This window comes from Ictidomys tridecemlineatus, chromosome 14 (genome assembly GCF_052094955.1).
Source record: "Ictidomys tridecemlineatus isolate mIctTri1 chromosome 14, mIctTri1.hap1, whole genome shotgun sequence".
In the NCBI taxonomy this organism is placed as follows: Eukaryota; Metazoa; Chordata; class Mammalia; order Rodentia; family Sciuridae; genus Ictidomys; species Ictidomys tridecemlineatus.
Genome location: NC_135490.1, coordinates 69,184,062 through 69,203,507, shown reverse-complemented (window position 1 = coordinate 69,203,507; position 19,446 = coordinate 69,184,062). Strand labels below are relative to the sequence as shown.

Genomic DNA, 19,446 nt, shown 5'->3' with positions numbered 1-19,446 from the left:
GGGGGTCTGAGATTTGAGAGTCAGCAGCAGGGGAGGCATACATCCAGAATGAAGAGGAAATGAACGCGAATCTGGTTAGAGAGTCCGGGAAGAGGAAAAAAGAAACAATTGCTCCTAAATTCCCACCTGGCTGCCTAGGAGGCTGAGACGCTCTTAAACAAAGCTTGACAGAGAAGAAACCCATTTCAGGAAAGGTCTTAGGAAGAAATGTAGAGCCAGGCTGCCCTCTTCTGGAGAATTAAAGCCCAGGGCCAGAGCAATTTAAATGCTGTTCCAGAAGCAATAAGGTTGAGTACAATCAAACTGGTCTTTCAAACACCTGATAACCAATGAGCTGGTAACCAGGTAGCAATTCAGACCGATCTAGTTGTGCATAGAACAAGAGACTGCCAAAGCAAGTTATTACATCTTCCAGTGCATACCATTTCAGACCCAGGAGTTATTTTAGAGGCAGAATTCACTTAAGAGTAGAAATAAATATTATCAATGGAGGAAAAATGAAGGAAACTCTGATAAAGAAGTGATAAATGACAACATGAGCATTAGCTGCTATTATGACATTAAAATAAAAAAAGCTATCAACTATTAAAATGTGGAGGGTTTTAACAATTTAAAAATACTACATGCAGTTTAGCAAAGACAACAGTAAGAGGGGGAAATGACTGAATCAGTGGGACCAGCCTCACTGAGAGGTCTTCAGGACTCTGCCCCCCAGACCCAACATCCAGCCAGATGTCTACTCTCCCATAATCCTTCCCTGTGCCTTACATGTGTCCTGGTCCATGAAAGGGGCTGTCCACCTAGGAAGGGTCAGATGGCGGCCATCAGCTCAGGATGCTGGACAGCACGACCTGAAGTCAGGAGAAGAAAGCTGGCCACGGCCTTCCAGGACCCACAGCACTGGCCCCATGACTCTAATCTCATCTCTTAATCTATTTCTCTCATTTTCTCAGCTCTAGACTTCTGTCTCCTTCTATTCCTCAAACATTGTAGACCTTGGGGACTTAGTATTCTGTTTTTCTCTACTGTGAATGATTTACCCTGAAACATAAGAAGTGTTCCCTTCCTTCTAACATTGGCTTGGAATATCTTATTCTCAAGTGGTCTCCCCTGACAAACCCTTCTAAAAATGTATGTTTCATCCCTCCTCACTGCCCCCAACACACCACCTATTCCCCTTCAAGCTTCCCTTTTCTGTCTCTTCTCTAAGCACTATATATTTTATTCATAAATGTTATTTTCTGCCCCCCCCAAGATAAACGGCTTCCTGAGGACAGAGATTTGGGGTTTTTCTTATTCACTGCTCCATCCCCACCTGAACAGTGCCTGAACTATGGTGATCACTCACATTAAGTACTTGATGGGTGAAAGCTGGCTCTGGGCTATGATGATGTTCTCAGGCCAACTGGGCTGGGCTGGTGGGGTGGAGGAGCTTGGTGTTGTCTCTTCAGCCTTTCGTCATCTCTTCCTGATGGCCCTGCTCATCCATTTTCCAGGTGTTAGTATTTTGTCACTGTGACCATAACAATTGACACAACTTAAAGGTTTATTTTGGTCCAAGGTTTCAGTCCATGGACAACTGGCTCCATTTCTTTGAGCATGAAGACAGGCAGAACATCATGGCAGGAAGGTGTGGAGGAGGAAAGCTACTCATTTCATGGCAGCTGAGAAGCAGTGTGTGTGTGAGGGGGGTGCTCAGGACAGGATATAGTCCCCAGGGGCACATCCCCAGTGTCCTATTTCCTCCATCCATGTTCCACCTACCTACAGTTTCCACCTACTCCCAGTAGTTCTTTCAAATTATTAATGCATCAAATGGATTAATCCACTGATAAGGTTATACTGCTCAAGAGCCAATCACTTCTCCCAAAGCCCCACCCCCTGGATCTGGCTGCAGTGGGGATCAAGTCTTCAATATATGAGTTTTGGGGGACATTCCAGATCCAAACCATAACACCAGGTCAACCCAGTCAAGTGTGGTCTTAGTTTTCAGATTTTAAAGGTGTCTTTCCCTGACAACTGAGAGTGATTCCTCCAGACTCTCTGATCTGCAGAGAAAAATCCCTGGTACAACTGAGAAACTAGAGTATGGTGAACATGCAGCAGGAGAGAGGTAACTAGTTGAGTATTGACATGACACCCCAAGACGAAAACCCCATACCATGAAGCTTTGTTTCATGCATAAAATTATTTGGACTATTGTGTAAAATTACCTTTAGGCAATATATATAAAATGTATACAAAATATAAATGACTTTCATGATTAAACTTGGGCCCCATTCCAAGATATCATGTGTATTCAAATATTTCAAAATCTGAAATTTCAAATACTTCTGCTTCCAAACATTCTGGACTCTTTTCATCATGGCTTAACCAAGTTGCTTGAACCCTCCTGAGCCTCAGTTTTCTCATCTGTACAATTTCTGTACAGATTAGTGATCAAAATTTCTAATTCAGATTAGTGATCACAGTTGTGGACCAATCACCTGAGATAGATCCTACACTGAAGATTCAAAACCTCAGGAAAGGAAACAGCTGCCTAGGTCCCCTGGCACGTGGTTCAATGTAATACGCTATACAGATATTTCATTTTAAGAGGCAAATAGGACAAGAACTGGCCAAGTGACAGATTTGATTATTACCCAATGTATGTATCTCACTGAGGCAAGAGAAAAGGGTTAAAATAGACAGGCAGGAAACTTGGATTCCTTTAAGGTCAGGTTTGTATAGCTGGACTGAGAAATTACAGACACAAGCCAAGCCTCATCGAGGTCAGATCGATGGAGAGGTAACTGAGAGTGAGACACCTTCTCCTGGTACACAGATCCCCACCAAAAATGGGGCTCGGAAACTGGACTAGACCAAAAAGAATGTGAAGAGCTCCGAGGACACTGAGTGGGCACCTTACCCAGGATCAGGTAGGCAGCTGCTCTCTTAACCTTGTAGATCAATATAAACCCAAGACAATAGGCACTTACGCTACCCCTCTCTTGGGACCTCTCCCCTCTGGGAGCTCCGCTTTCTTTTATTTACTCTAATAAAGCCTGTTACTTTGATCTCAACCTTGTGTTTATGGATTTCATTCTTCAAATTCATGAGACAAAGAACCCCAAACTCCACGCTATCCCAAAGTATGTAGAGTTATATGTGTCAATCACATACAAAAAGAAGTGTGACCCAAGAAAAGGAATATTCTCAGAGCTTTTAATACACACCAATAAACAAGATCCACTTGGAATCCACCAAGTCAGATCTGTGTCCTAGTGGATTCTAATGTGCTGTCATGCCAGGAACTCTTAACTTACAGAGCCAAGTCCAAACTTCTCTTTGGGCACTCAAGCCTTCTGCAGTGGGGCTGTTCTTTTCTCCTCATGCCTTACCACACACACCCTCTCATCACACACTTGACAATCCAGCTACACAAACATGCCAGTATCCCCTGAAGACACACCATCAATTCATGCCAAGGTTTTGAAAACATTCTATTTGGTCTAAGACCCACTATTCAAAGTGTGGTCCATAGACCACTAGTATCAACCTTACTTGGGAACTAAGAACCACAGATCCCCAGGAAGTCTGCCCCAACATTAAAGTGTTAGAAACACTTGATTCTTTCCTGGCTTGCATCTTTGGATTTGTGCTTTAATCCCTGGCTCAGATAACTCTGTTCTGTTAGGCCTTTCCCAATATCACTCTCTTCACTCCTGTTAAACTGAATCACAGAGATTCTCTAAGGAGTACATTACCTTTATTTGGGAACAGAATGGCAATGCAAAGGAAATACACATGCCATTGTAGGCCATGAGACATTTAAAGATATTGTGCAAGAAGTTCTTAAAAGCGAAATGAGGGGGCTGGGGTAGTGGCTCAGCAGTAGAGTACTCGCCTAGCACGTGCAAGGCCCTGGGTTCAATCCTCAGCAACACATAAAGACAAATAAATAAAAGTATTGTGTCCAACTATAACTAAGAAAATATTTTTTAAAAAGCAAAATGAGGAGGGATACATAAGATATTTTGAAATAATGCTCTTTGGCCATTAGGATGAAAAGCAAAGGTGGTGCCTATCCAAGGTTAGACAGATAGTTACTAGGTAGTTGTGCTTACAGAAGCTGTGTGTGTGTGTGTGTACACACAGTGGCTTTTATGCAAGACTGTAATACAGTCTTTTTGGATAGTTGTTATCAGGCCATTGTGCATGACAACCCTTCCTTCATAACCTCCTGAATTTACTTATTTACTATTTGTTTGTTGACACAAGTGACCCCATGTTTTTTATTTTTGTGGTGCTGGGAATTGAACCCAGGGCCTTGTGCATTGGAGGAAAACACCCTACCAACTGAGGTATATCCCCAGCCCCAAATTCTGAGAATTTCCTTATGACCTTCCCCTTGAAAGAATTCCTCCCTTCTTTATAATCCCACTTTTATAGAACCCAGCAACTAAAACCAAAACAATTTAACCTAAACATAGGCTAGGTTAAATAATATTATGACCAAACAATAATAGCCTTGCTGCTTGCTCCAAGTAATATATGGTCCTAGAGGAAAACCAACTAAACAAAACAGAGTAATCTCTACACTCATGGTTTATGCATCATCACTGGCTTCAAGACTCTTATTTCGCTGTGCCTGTGCAGCCAAAGCTATTAAAGCAAATTCTGCCCAATCCCAATTTCTTCTTGCAAAACTCTCCGGAAAATCACCCAGCTCTGGTCATAGAAATATCCTAATTTCTTCTTTTGAGGCAATACTGAGAAATGATGTTCTCCCTAAATATACAGCCTTGTTAATGGGCGTATTTGATAGGGAGCAGCTAACACTTTCAGCACAAAATATTGCAATTATTTATGTGTACACCAGATTTCTCCCCATTCTGTGCTATTGACCCATTCTGGGTACACATATATACACACACACACACACACACACACACACACACACACACACACACACATTGTGCCCACAGTTTTAGAGGCCTTGCCTAAACCAAAATAAAAATATTTATAAGGCAGTCCTCAAAAGCAAGTCTGAATGAATAGAGAGATATCTTTATATCCTACATCACAAAGAAGCAATAAGTGTTGACAGGAAGAAAAGTCGAATTGCTTTGTAGCTGCTCCACCCTAAGATCAAACCACAGTGGCTTCTTTTCACATTCTTTCTTCCTCTTTCCAGGCTCAACATTGCCCCAACAACTCTGCTGCCCAACCCTAAATGCACAGCATAGACTCACACCCACAACATCAGAACAACAAAATTCAATGAATGAAAACTGGAACTGGAGGCAAGAGAGGAAGAACAGCAAAGAGACCTAGGGGCCAGAGAGCTCCAGGGCCCAAGGAAAGACATTTCCAACATCAGGAGAGGAACAGTCCTGTGCTCAAGCACCTCCTGCCCTCAATCACCCTTTCTCCACATCCTACTCCACACCAGGAGCTGAGGACAACTGCACTGACGCCCTAGAAAAACATTTATCTCTGCAGATGGCTCTACAGTTTTGAGAATGGAATGTAAAACATGAACTAAAGGTTAAGGACTATTTTGTACATTCTGTTATATATTTAGAGATTTATTATTTGTACTGGGTTGCTCCATGTCAGTATAAATTGTTGATTTATAAGTATGGTGTATACATAATACCAGTTTGGATAGATTAGTTTGAGTCTGTTTCCATCCCTTCGGTGTTCATATGGTCTTTCATTCCATAATGGCTTAAGAGTTTTCAAACAGAAAACATGGGTAAAAATTAGATAATAAAATACCCAAGAATGTCTTAAATTAAAAAGCATTATAACCACAAAGTTGTTGCAAATGTGGAACAAGATGGAAAAACATGCATCTCCTGTAGTGGCAGATACTACAAAGTCACATGGCAAGGGACCTAGAAAGGGACAAAGAGCCATGGTTAAATCAATCTGCAATAGTGTGCTATGACCCAGAAATTCCAGGACTAGTGTACACCAGATAAAAGCCGCCAAAAGATATGTCTGTGTGCCACGATCTGTGCAGCAACAAAAAAAGATCACGAGGAGGGGTGACAGGAGATTAATAAAAACACAGAGACATTTTTAAGTAAAGCTGGGGCCAGGTGGGACACTGGCCTCTGATGGAGGAACAGTGGGCCAGAACTAGCTCCACATGTTTATTACACAGAGTTTCACGTTCAGGAAGTTTAACTACAGAAGCTCTGCAAATTTTTCAAGGCCTGTGAGTTATCAACAGGCTTCTTTGTGCACTAAAAAGTTACAGTATTCAGAACATCTCTGGGTACAGCTATCCTGCTGTACCCAGAAAACCCATTATACTGGAACATCTGCTAACTGTTGGCATCAGAGCTGAGTGTCAAGGCTATTCATGTATTCTCATCTTCTGGCAAGGAATGTTCCCCAGGCTTGGCTTTTGCCAACACAGCAGGATCATCTGGGGCATATTCACTCGAGTCCTCATCTTCCTCTTCTTTATTTTTCAACCAAAACCGATGTATATCTTCTGAATTGGAACTGGGATCCAACGACTTTGCAGCTGACTGTGAGAAAATAACACAGAATTAAGAGCAAGAAAACAAGTCCTATGAAATACTATGTAGTATGTTCTAGCATATTCCAAGGATTGAAACCATTTAAGTCATCCAACAGCTTTTCTGCAAAACTAGTAGGAGATAACATGGAAATCTAGCTTTCGTGTATCACTTGAATGTAGTGGTGCAGCTGCAAAAGACCTAAACTAACACTGTCATGATTCCAAATTTCAAACAGATGCATCTTTAACTTTTCCCAATCCCACTGGGAAATGGAAAAAGGTGTAACACAAATAAACTGATAAGTGACCTGGCATCTTAATTGTTGCTTACATTAAGACTTTGTATCTGATCACCCACGCCCACTACAGTAGCCTCTAAGGCATTCAACTTAGCTTCAAGTTTATTATCAATTGCCTCCTGACTTTGGAGAGCTCAATTGTTGACAAAATGGGCCATCTGGATGCCCCCACCAGGTGACAGAGGCAGTGATTGCAGAAGTAATTATGGTAATTGGGATAATGATACCAAAGATTATAAGTCCTGCTGCACAACATGACTGAGTTAACCAATTAAGAAGTTTTTGTTTGTTTGTTTGTGGTGGTACTGGGGATTGAACCCCAGGCCTTGTGCATGCAAGGCAAGCACTCTACCGACTGAGCTATATCCCCATTATGAAATTCTTGAAGAACTTGCAGCCCTGCATCTGGATACCAGTCACCAGCAATGTCAGTGGGAAGCATAAGAAAGGAAGGCTGGTATAAAACCAGAGTATCTTGATCTTTGTTATGCCTAGTTACACAAATAGTGAGATTATAATTAGTACACTGCACAGAATGTTTCCTGTCTATTTTGGTGATTTTAACATTTCCTGTTAATAATACATAGACTGTACACACATGAAAACCATATCATTGGCTAATGGTACAACCACTGGCTAGATCTGTTAATGATTGACTAGAGATGCTGACAAAAATCCAAAGCAGCCAAAAGATGACATAAGTCTCTCTGTGTGCCTCCTGAACTTGTGGTCTAAATATTACTAACAAGCCCTCCAGGAGGCATGAACTCATAATGAGGATGCGCTGGATCAAGCCTAAGAGACCAGTCCAGGACATATGACTCAGTCTGGGAAATATTATGTCTCACAGGGACTAGATTAGCACAATCAAGCCATTGGGGGAAAAACCCTAGTTCTAAGGTGGTGGAATTAAGGCAATAAGGAATTGGAGGGTGTTTGGCAAGGTTCTCACAAGTGGATTTAGAAAACGCTACTTTAATGATGGTTTGTATATATCTTCCAAAGGACCAGAAATATTGGCAACAAAGATGTCTTATTTTTCTCGGACACTTGTAAGCACCCAGTTTTCTGGCAAATAGACAGGTAAATAGGGGCCTCAGCACTGTACCCAAAATAAGTATAATTAAAGTAATGAGAGGGAGTAAGATGGCAGTCAGATTGACCACTCACCATGGCAGAGTGATTTGTGAACACTGGAATAGACCCTCCTACCAAGGAGGTAGGATTAGTAACAGGAGGGTCTGGAAAATATGTCTAGTAAGTCTCTCCTGCCACCATACGTACCTGGCAACTCACAATGGCCAGCATTGTCATAAACATGGTAGCTGGCGTCACAGAGTTTCCTTGACTCTCAATCATATTCCGAGATTCCCTTATCAGCCCCTCCATCTGAGTCCAAGTTGGGAGACATGGAATTCGCTTCTTTTTCCTGTACCTTTTTCTCTTGTGGACATGGGAGGTAGTGATTTGTGCAGCACCACCACTTGTGGAGTGACCTGCAATCGTTTCAACTGGGGTTTGAGTCCCACTAATGGATCCATCATGACACACCGCTTTCTCAGATCCCCAAGTCACTGTCTCAGCACCTTCTGGAAAGACACAAACATTATCTCTTACCCACCTTATTACTGGATCCAGCACATTCCATTTCCCTGATTGCAAGCCTTCCATCATACTGTTCCTGCTAAACAAACAGGGCCAGAGATTGGATGCCTCTTGGCCACATGTGGTGCAGCCCTGCTCATTACAATTTTAAAAACTTAAGGTAAAAAGAGCATGATGTAATTGGTTCTATGGGGATGGGTAGTATCCACCCTTTTTGTTTTTGAAGTTGAATCTTTAGTGTTCTATAGGCAAATTCTACTATTGCTTGTCCTTGGTATTATATAGCATTCCTGATAGGAAGCACAGAAGTGTTGAAAGAACTGGCTTAAGCCAGACCATAATCTGTTTTAAATTCTCCCACTCCTAATGTTTAACAATCTTTAATTCAAATGTAAAAGTTCAAAACAAGCCATTTGTAGGGCTTGGGATTTGTTGTTCTTTTAAAAGCAAGAATAGGAGAAATGCAACAAAATGATCTTTCTACTTTTCTCAAAAACTTTCAAGGAAAGGATAGACCATAGGGCCATAACAGATCCATTAACCAAACCCACCTTCTCCCTGACCAATTTTCACACCCATTCCATAATTTAATATATATTCCTAAATGTAGATTTACAGTTCAGCTTTGCTTACATAACCATTTAAAAATACTTAGCACGAGCTTGCTTCCTATAATGCCAAGCAAACTGTGAACTACTTCAATCTGAATTTCTTCTTTTTAAAACAAAGGGGCAGTTACCTGTAGAAACCAAATTTAGCCCCCATTTACATTTCCCAGAAATGGCATATGCCTGTCATTCAAAGGCCTCAACACTCTCATGCTTCCAAAATGGAATACTTACCTTATCATGCACAGAAGCATGAATGGCAAACTATTTTTCTATTTATTTGACGCACAGAAAAAAAAAATTGGTATACTTTGGAAATTCAGTGGCACAAGGTACACTGCCATTAACTTGGGGGACATCACATAGTAAAAAATAAGAGAAAAGAAAAAGGAAGTTAAAAAAACTTTTTCCTCCTATTTCAAACACTGCATTACATAATTTTACCTGCCCAAACAGACCATGTACAAATATTAAGTCAATAAACTGTTAACATCCATAAAAAGGGAGCTTTCTTACTAAAATGCAAGAATTTAAAAGTAGTATCTAAACAAGAAAAGACAAAACCAAACTGGAATGTAAGCCTAGATATCACATCTAAAATCGGAGTTTTTAGGTTTGGGCCTTCATACTCTTCTCTCCCTCTACCATATTCTGCTGGAGTCCCAGGGCCCGTTCCTCTAGGACCCTGTCCACACTCAGGCCCCTCACCTGCCTGCCCAAAGGTCTCAGTACACCTGTGGCTTCCCATCATGGAATCACTCATGGTTGCTGGTGGAACTCCAGGATTAGCTTCATAACCTATGCCGCTGCCTCCGCTGCCACCACCTACAGGTGAACATTTCTGGCCTCCTGAACCATAGTGAGCTTCCATGTTGGTGGCTCCTCCCTGACCTGTTCTCAAGTCTCTTTCACTTGGATCCTCGTAGTCCATCTGGCTATAACTTTCTTCTCCTTGGTGTCTCATTTCTTCCATTTCACATTGGTAGATCATCTCTTCCTCTCTGCTATGCTGTTCCTCCTCTTGTCTCCGTTGCATTTGATCGTGAAGTTCTTCCCCACCTCTTATTTCTCCTGGCTGTGTCATCAGACCTTGGCACAAAAGATTTGCCTGGTAGGCATCTTCTATTTCTCTTTCCAACTGTCTTTTTGCATCGTTTATGTTTTTTTCAACTTGTACCCTTTGCTCTTTTTCCATTGCATACAAGAACTTCCACCTCTGAGAATATTCATACTCAAATGTGCCATACTCAGCAAAACGAGGTGGCTTTTTTCTCTCCTTTTGATACTTTGAATTCCTCTCGGCCAATTTTTCAGGATAACCATCTTCATCATTGAATTGTTCAAGAGGTTCCACAATAACTGGACGAGGAGTCGTCGTCAGCAGGAAAACACCTTGAGAGCACCGATGGTATGCTTTCATTTTGGCTTTGAGAGTTCCAAATTCAACAATGCCTTTCCCTGTAGATCTTCCACGACCATCCACAATTACGACAGCTCTTTCAACGGGACCAAACTGGCTAAAAGCTTCTTCCAACAGTTCATTGGTAACATAAGGTGAAAGGTTACGAACAGAGAAGGCATTATAACGTCTGGCGAAGCGAATCTGAATCTTACTGCCTCTCACCCACGTACCATCAAGTTCAGCTTTGGCAAGCTGAGCCAAGGCTTTAGTTTCAAGTCTAATAAGTCCAAATCCTTTGTATTGATGGACAAAAATGTTTCTAGGTTCTCCGTATTTTGCAAATAGTCTTTTTAATTCATCCTCTGTGACACCATAAGGTAGTTTCCCAACAAACAACTGACAACGCTGTGTGTAAGTTTTCTCTCCAGGCCTCCTCAGGAGAGTCATCTTCTCCTCGCTGTGGCCGCCGGGCGAGGGACCCTGGCGGGGCTCCTGGTGGTAAGGCTCCCCGCCTCCTTCCTGCAGTGGCTGGGAGTGGCCACCAGGAGCGTTCAGGTCCCCGCAGACGCCAGGCTTCAGCTCTCCAGGCTGCTGGCCGCCTATGGGGCCTTTGGAGCCTGGGCCCTGCTTAGGTCCTGAGTCCAGGCTGTGCGCGGGTGGAGGCGGCCCGGAAGTGGTGGGGACGTCGCTAGTCGGCTGCGCGGACGGAGGCGCCCCTGGCGGGGCCGAGGTGACTGGGGGCGGCGGGGTCGGGGGCGGAGTGGCGGACGGGTCCGAGCCGGAAGCCGGCGGCGCAGTGCCTACCATGGTAGCGGGCCTGGCCTCTGAGGGACCACCGGCTCGGAGGAATCCTGCAGCGGCGGCGGCGGCTGAGGCCGCTGTGGCCGCTGTGGCCGCTGTGGCGGCTGCTGCTGGTGCGAGGGCGGCGGCAGGATCAAGGGCTTAGGACAGCCTGGGCGGCCCGGCCGAGCTCGGGCTCAGGCTCCTGAGGTCGCGGTTCTGCTGGAAGCCCTGGCCGGCTAGGGCTAGCGGAAAGCGGAAATCGTGGATACCGCCACCGGCACCGCCGCGACTCCGGAACCAATCACGAGACACGCCTGCGGCCAAGGGGTGGTCCCGGCAGAAGCGAGGAAGACGCTACCGGCGTGTGAAGGCTACCTGGCTCCGCACAAGATGGCAGCTCGGGAGACTGAGACCCGAGGATCGCGAGTTCAAAGCCAGCCTCAGCAGTTTTGCAAGCCGCTGAGCAACTTGTGAGACCTTGTCTCTAAATAAAATACAAAATCAGGCTGGGGATATGGCCCCTGAGTTCAATCCTCCGTAAGCACCACCACCACCACCACCACCAAAAAAAAATGGCGGATGACACAGGCCTCGGTTTTGAAGTCCTGGGGTTTCCCTCTGACTCCACAGCGGCCAGGCAATGACTAATCACATGGATCGCACTTTTTCCAATTTGTGCCATAGCAGAAATGAACCGAGAGTAGGTGTTGATAGATGCAAGTGCACGCCATTGACTTCTAAAGGGTAACATCCCTCTGCCAAATGTGATTTAAGCTCCTGAGGGTTTACCCCAGTTGAAGACCAGGCGGGGAATAACACATTGGGGACATTGTCTATGGTCCCGACCTGTTCCCTAGTAAGATGAAATTCTTCGTGCACACTAGAGGCGTTTTGGTGACGTAAGGCATGTGATGTTTGGACTAAGGAATAAGGTGAAGCAAGTTCTACTGGAGGGACAATATGGTCTAATGGTCTATGCATTAGTTTGTTTCCACTGAGGGTCCTGGGTTGAACTCGGGACCTTGTGCATTGCTAGGAAAGTGCTCTACCACTGAACTACATCCCTACGCTTTTTTTTTTTTTTTTGGGGGGGGGGGGTTACTAGGGATTGAACTCAGGGGCACCTGACCACTGAGCCACATATCCCCAGCCTCATTTTGTATTTTATTTAGAGACAGAGTCTCACAAGTTGCTTAGTGCCTCGGTATTGCTGAGGCTGGCTTTGAACTCACAATCAATCCTCCTGTCTCAGCCTCCCAAGCCGCTGGGATTACAGGTGTGTGCCCTGGCACCCAGCGAAGCTCTTTTATTTTTAAAGTTTTTTTTTTATTTTGAGGCAGGATCTGGCTGTGTTGTCCAGGCTGGCCTCTAATTTGCAATCCCTCTGCCTTGAGATTATTAGTTGAGATTATTAGCTGTGTACCTCTGGGCCTGGCTATTTAATAAAATTTTTGAATATTGTGTTTATAGCTAAGTTCTCTATAATATGTACAGGTATTGAGTAGATAAGTGTCTAAACTAAGGAATTAGATAATAAATAAAATGAATTTATGGGCTTATGGTGGAAGAACAGAAGTAAGAATAAAGGCAAGTTGTGGCAGCTTCCCATCACCAGGACAAAACACCTGACATAAACGACTTAAAAGAGGAAAGGTTTATTTTGGCTCACAGTTTCTGAGGTTTCTGTCTCTGGCCACTTGGCTTTGTTATTTGAGCCTGAAGTGAGGCAGTGCATCATGGTAGAAGGTATGGTGGAGCAAAGTTGCTCACTTCATGGCAGCCAGGAAGTAGTGAAAGAGCAAGGGTCCAGGGACAAAATATACCCTTCATAGTCCTGCCCTCTTTCATCTAGACCCCACTCCCTAAATGTTCCACCACCTCTCAATATTAGCACCAGCTGGCTACCAAGTCTTCAACACATGAGGCCTTGGGGAATGAACATTCTAGATACAAACTAACATCGTAGGATGAAAAAAAAAAATCTGCTTGAATTTACAAAATTATCTTTTCAACCCAAATATGAAAATATAACAATTTTTCAGCAGTGACATTTATTGCTACATGACAAATTACCCTTAAAACGTAGTGACTTAAAAAACTCCAAATACTTATCTTCACACAGTCTAAAGATTAGGAATCTAAAAGTTACTTAGTGGGATGGGTCTGACTCAGTGTCTCCCAAGAGGTTGTTTGCCTTCAAGATGTCATTGGCATGATGGGCATCTGCAGCTTGTTTGGACTGAAGGAATTGCTTCTAAGATCACTTAGCTTAGCTGGCAGCTGGTGGTCTCAGTTCCTTAGCACTGTAGACCTCTGCACGAATTGCTTACATATTTCTTCTCACAACATACTATTGGTTTCCCCTACCTTAAGTGATTCAAGTTCAGTGAGCAAGTAACCATGGAAACCATGATGCCTTTTGTGACTTTGTCTCAACTGTGACAGTTCACCGTCTCTGCTGTGTTCCTCTGGTAACATAGAACAACCCTGATGTACCACCACAGAGGACTCAGCAAGAGCATGGATCCAGGAACTCAGTGGGGCCACGCTGGAGCCAGGCGAGCACACCTGCTAATAATGAGTCCGAGTTAGAAGCTGGGCCCAGGAGCACAGTCAGAGGCTGTAGATTCTGGCAATGTTTGACACTCTTCATGTGAACTTGATACAGTAACAAAATTTCTGGGTACCCTGAAAATAGAAATAATAATTGTTTCTACCAATTGGATGATGATTGAATGATGGCAGTCCACTGATAAATTGAGAGGATGTGAGTGAATGCAGCCCACAGAAGTGCAGGCAATGTGGATTTTTCTGAGAGGGCAATTTGAAGTCCCATGAACTAGGCAATTGTAAATCTTAATTCCACAGTGTGGTCTTGGAAAGATCACGAGCTCTCTCTAAACCTCAGTCTCTAAAAAGGACATAATAGTTGCTTTGGTGAGTTTTTATGGGGATTCAAGATTTTACATATTTTATATATTTTTTTCTTTTTTAAAATTTGTTCTAACTAGTTATACATGACAGTAGCATACATTTTGATATGTTGAACACAAATGGAGCACAACTTCTCCTTCCTCTGGCTGTACATGGTGCAGAGTCACTCCAGTAGTATAATCATACATGTATATAGGGTAATAATGTCTGTCTCATTCTACTGCCCTTCCCATCCCCACAGCCCACCCCCCAAAACAAACCAAATTCCTTCATTCTTCCCTGTCCTCCACCCACAAGGGATTGTATTTTTATTATGTATATCAAGCAATTATTAAGCAATTGATAAGTAGTAACTCGAAAAGCTTACTTCATATTATAGAGTGACCATGTGAGTTGTCAGATGTCTCTCAGGTTTGAGAAAGAATCTTGAAATTAATCAAAAAGGTAAATCTCTCTCACTAATATAACCATATTTCAGAAAATTAAGAAAACAGGAAAAAAAAGTTATCCCAGAACATAGGGCTGGGGGTGTAGCTCAGTTGGTAGAGTGCTTGCCTCACATGCATAAGGCCTTGGGTTCAATCCCCAGCACCACCAAAAAAAGAACTCAAAACAATTTCATCACCATCTTTCCTTCTAGCCTTCTTTTCTTCATTGAAGTGAGAGTTTACATAACAGTTGCTTTTTGCTTCTTTTTATATCTTAATATAACTTCTTATAGAATTTGACACTTGTTCCAGTGTGTCATGCTGAGGGCAGTGGCCCCAGGGTAGTAGAGAGAGATAAAGTATGGAGGGAAGAAGTGCCCTGGATCAGCAGGGCTGTGTCAGGATCCGCTCAAGTTCTGAGACACAGATCTCCTGAAGGATCAAAGACCACTGAGGGAAATAGTGGGAGGTACTTTAAGAAATCTGGAGGTTGTGGAGAGATGAAGGTTGTTTAACCACTGTCAATTCCTTATCTATAAATTAAACCTGTTACATGAACCTGTCTTTATAAGGCTGCTGTGAAGATGAATCCAGTTAGTACAGTGTCCAGCACATAGTAAAGACGGTGGTACTAAAATAATAAGATTGAATGAGTCAGGCACTAGGAGTTCCCAAAAATTATCGATGATGGAATTCTTTTTTTTAAAAATTTGTTCTTTTTAGATACTCATGACAGTATATTTTGACATATTTATACAAACATGGGCAACAGGAATTCTTAATAGACTTCTTCAACATTCATACCCTAAAATTTCACAACTGATTTCTAGGACATAGGAAATTCCATCTGGATGTTAGGTCAATAGGGGTTGATCACTAACCCTAAACATTTATAGCAAAGCCCAAGGCCTAGAACTAGGTGGGTAAAGAAAGGATGGCATGCTAAATAGGACAGGAGCACGCCTCCAAGAGAGCACAAGGGGGCAGCAGCTACTGTGGTCATTGCTACTCTATAAAGAGAAAACCGATTCAAGCTGCTATTTGACAGCTGCATCGCATTTTTAAAATATTCACCAGAATTAATGTGCAATGTGCTATGCCACGTAAATAAGCTGATGCTACTCAGGCATTTTTGGAAATTTGCACACACAAAAATCTGTTAAAATCAGTTAGGCCACAGGATTCCAAGCACTAGGAGAAGGGTTATGTTTTCTTATTTTTCTTATTTCTTATTTTCTTATATTTCTTATTTCCAGCTACTGAGGTTCTTTGAATTATTTGACCTAGACTTGTACAGTATTTAATTTACATATTAAAATAAGGTAAACATAAAATAAATATAAAGTGCACATTAGCAGGGGGAAATTTGGGGGAAGTCTTATGCTGGGAAAAAAGAAATCCATTTAACTTTATTCAGTTCTGTGTTTCCCATACTTTAGACCCAGAAGACTTGTTTTCCACATAAAATGCATTATCATACTTTGGAGAAGGCTTTGCAGCTTTGAAAGGAAAACCCCCCAAAAAATCAATCATCCAAAACAAAGTGATGCCCTTGTGCCATGCTTAGGCACCTAAAGTGATGCTGATGGCCCCTTGCCACCTGCCAGGCTTGCATTAGCATCTCGGAATGGCAGTTACCCTTGAGGGCAACCCTGCACGTCTCATTACTGAACCCACAGGCAAGAGGTGAATGAAAGAAGCAGCTCTGGCCAGGATACCTCCATAGAGCTCTGGCTCCCTTAGGGGAAAACTTTTTTTTTTTTTTTGATAAACTCTCTAACAATTGCTTTATGTCAACAGCTTTTTTGGTGTGTGTGTGAGAGAGAGAGGAAGCTTCTCTAATACAGCTTAAATACTGTCCATTTCCTGTTGTCAGAATGTAACACACTACACCGTGCTCTTTACTGTAAAAGGTGTTCTCCTAAATTTAAAGAGATCAGTCTGTGTCTTGTTTATTTTCTCTTTTATCTTCTTTACAAGTTTGCAAACATGGAGGGCAAGGTGTGTGGTAAGCCCTGGATTCTTTATCTGTATAATGAGCAGAATGATATTTATCTTGCAGATTTTTGTAAACCAGAATTTTAGAAATATTAAATAGAAAATTAAATGTGTGTAAATTATCTAAAACAAAATCAGCAACATAGCAGGACCCAATACATGACAACAACTGGTATTTCCACAACTTACTGTTAACTCTAAACTCTGGGAAGATATAACATATAGTTTTTTTGTTGTTGTTGCTTTTTTTTTTGGTTTTGGTACAAGGGATTAACCCACAGGCGTTTAACCACCAAGTCATATCCCCAGCACATTTTTATTTTGAGACAGAGTCTCACTAAATTGCTTAGGGCCTCCCTAAATCGCTGATGCTGGCCTTGAACTTGCAATCCTCCTGCCTCAGCTTCCTGAGCTGCTGGGATTACAGGCATGCACCAGGGCTGAAGTATGTTTGATTGCTAGAGTAAATAACAGAACTGTAGCATTTGGGAATGACTGAAAATTTTAAAGAGTTGGGAGAATTCTTAGAAATTATCTTTTGCAGATGAACAGAGAGAAATTGAGGTTGATTTAAAAACTAAGTAACTTTTCCATATTTTGCACAGGAGCATGAATTATCATCAGAAAACATTCAGATCCCACACTAAGAACAAAAAATCTCACTGAAAAGTTAAAATCCAAACATGACTCATATCTAAAGTGCATGAACCCATAAATCTTCATTTTGCATTGTCCCAGGGATTCTGTAACTTACACAAATTTGCATGTTTAATAACAAATTTGAACTTTCAGGATACTAAGTGATCTACTGCAAATGTTCCCAGTATTTTGTTTAAATCTCTGCTTGTACTTCACAGCTGACAGGTTTTCTTTGTCAAGCCTTGTGTGAATCCAACCCCCAAATGTCAGCTCATCCCATCACTAGAGGGCACTAAACCCACTTGTGTAGGATTCAAGGAACCCATCAGTGTGGGGCAGCTGAAGGGTTTGCAAAAGAAGTTTCATGTCCTGGTTCCACTTTAAATGTCCATAGTCAGACATAACAGCAGATGAATTAAATATGCTATTCTTCTGTATATTTAAAGTTAATTGAATTTTTAAAAAATAGATCAGAGCTAGAGAAGTGGCTGCCAGGCTCAGCATCTCTGGGCCATCTCAGTGACCTAGGGAGGATCCCATTGAAATCCAATCTCCAAGAACCGGCCTCCCTACAAACAAAACAGGAAGCAAGCACATTCTAGACCTCCTTTCCTGATAAAGTCGACCATTTGTAATATTTTTGTGGAGATAATGGGAGCTAAATAGTAAGAGCTGATGGAAAAGGAGCATTTCTAGAACTTATGCTGAACCAAGGCAAAATGCAAGAAGACAAAGAATGAATGGAAAGTAAAATCAGAAGAAACAAAGAAAAAAAAGAATAGCAAAGTCTGGACAATTGGAAAGTGAACCTTTGAGTAGCAGCCAGAGTTATAAAGTTTCAGAGCTGGAAGGAGCCTTTTAATGGAAGCAGAAAAGGACCCAAAGACTAAATAATTTATCAAAGATGATGCAGGTAATTAGTGGTAGACAACTGAAGGACCCCCAATTTGCTAACTGGTGCATTTTCCATTCAAAAATCCTTCCCAGAATCCAAGTCAATGCACATAGAAACGTCCTCCTCTCTGCCCACACATGCACATGCGCACGCGCGTCCACCATTATCACAGTACAGGAAATTGAAGGAAGCCATCTGAAACTTCAACGGCGGGCACAGCCGCCCCAGATAACATATCAAACGAAAGGCTGGAAATGAGCAGGGCTCTCATTCACACAGGAAGCCCAGCTCAAGCTGTTTGACCCTATTTAGTAATCAGTTCCATACTCCCAGAAGAATGCCAGAACAAAAACAGAAGGGGAGAGAAAAGAAAGAAACCAACAACCCTTTTTCTTATAAGAGGAATGATTCCAAGAAGTTTAAAGAGAGGCCTAGCTGGTTTATAGAGTTTTGCAGGAAATTTGGTAATTCTTTTTTCTGACGCCATTGTTTTTCCCAGCCCAGGGAAGCCGCAGAGCAAGGTAGATACTGGGACAACGCCAATAAACCAAGTCATATTTCACCTCATTGGTGCTGATATTGTAGGTGGAAGTATTTTGGATGTAGGCATTGGTGATAATCACCCATTTTGGTCTGAGGAGAAGTGCTGAACAGAACTGTGGACAAGGTACCTCATTCTTCTATCAGAAGGGGATGGGTTAATGTGGCCTCACCCAAGGGTTTCTCCTCAGGGAGAAAGTGGGAGTCAATGGCCTGTGGCCCAAAGGTGTAACAGTAAATATCAACCTTTTCTCCTCAGTTTGATATTTTATTTTGCCTCATTATTGTGGGCCTATCCTCAAGAGAGGAGGAAAGTGAAAAGAAGAGGCCTCATTTGCTTTGTATTCATTTTGGAATCCTCTTAGGCCTAATGTAGACAAGAAGTCTTCAAACATGGTGACCTTAGAACTCACTATTCTCTTAAAAATTGAAGACTCCAAATAGCTTTTTTATATGGGTTAATGACACAGTTATCCCCCATTATTCACATGGAACATGTTTCAAGACCACCAGTGGGTGCCTGAAACCAGAGCGGGTGCCAACCCTGTATATACTGTCTCTGTTTTTTTCCTGTACATACATGCCTATGGTAGGTTTAATGTTACCATATAAACATAAAACAAAGACTAAAAATTAATTTCACATTTCAAATGTTTCAGAAGGAACAATTACAATATCATGGTAAATTATCATAATTAAAAATATAAAAATTTAATATACAAAAACACATTTTGTTCTCATTAGCCAAACTTCTAAACCATAAATTTATAAGAATGCTTTTAAGAAAATTCCTTG

The 19,446-nt window shown here is 42.1% G+C and overlaps 1 protein-coding gene and 2 non-coding genes across 3 annotated transcripts; 1 reads left to right on the top strand and 2 right to left on the bottom strand.

Moving 5' to 3' along the window:
* Positions 1-6,066: 6,066 nt before the first annotated feature.
* Positions 6,067-13,870, bottom strand: LOC101961642 (splicing factor, proline- and glutamine-rich-like). Its single transcript, XM_040269634.2, is given in 5 exon segments — positions 6,067-6,527; positions 8,104-8,408; positions 9,741-11,240; positions 11,243-11,410; positions 13,786-13,870. Coding segments are annotated over 5 exon segments (2,232 nt in total). The 3' UTR covers positions 6,067-6,353.
* Positions 7,117-7,189, bottom strand: Trnaa-ugc (transfer RNA alanine (anticodon UGC)). The gene has a single exon. It is a non-coding gene; the product is annotated as a tRNA-Ala (tRNA).
* Positions 13,871-14,675: 805 nt separating the features above from the next.
* Positions 14,676-14,748, top strand: Trnav-cac (transfer RNA valine (anticodon CAC)). The gene has a single exon. It is a non-coding gene; the product is annotated as a tRNA-Val (tRNA).
* The last annotated feature ends 4,698 nt before the right edge of the window (positions 14,749-19,446 follow it).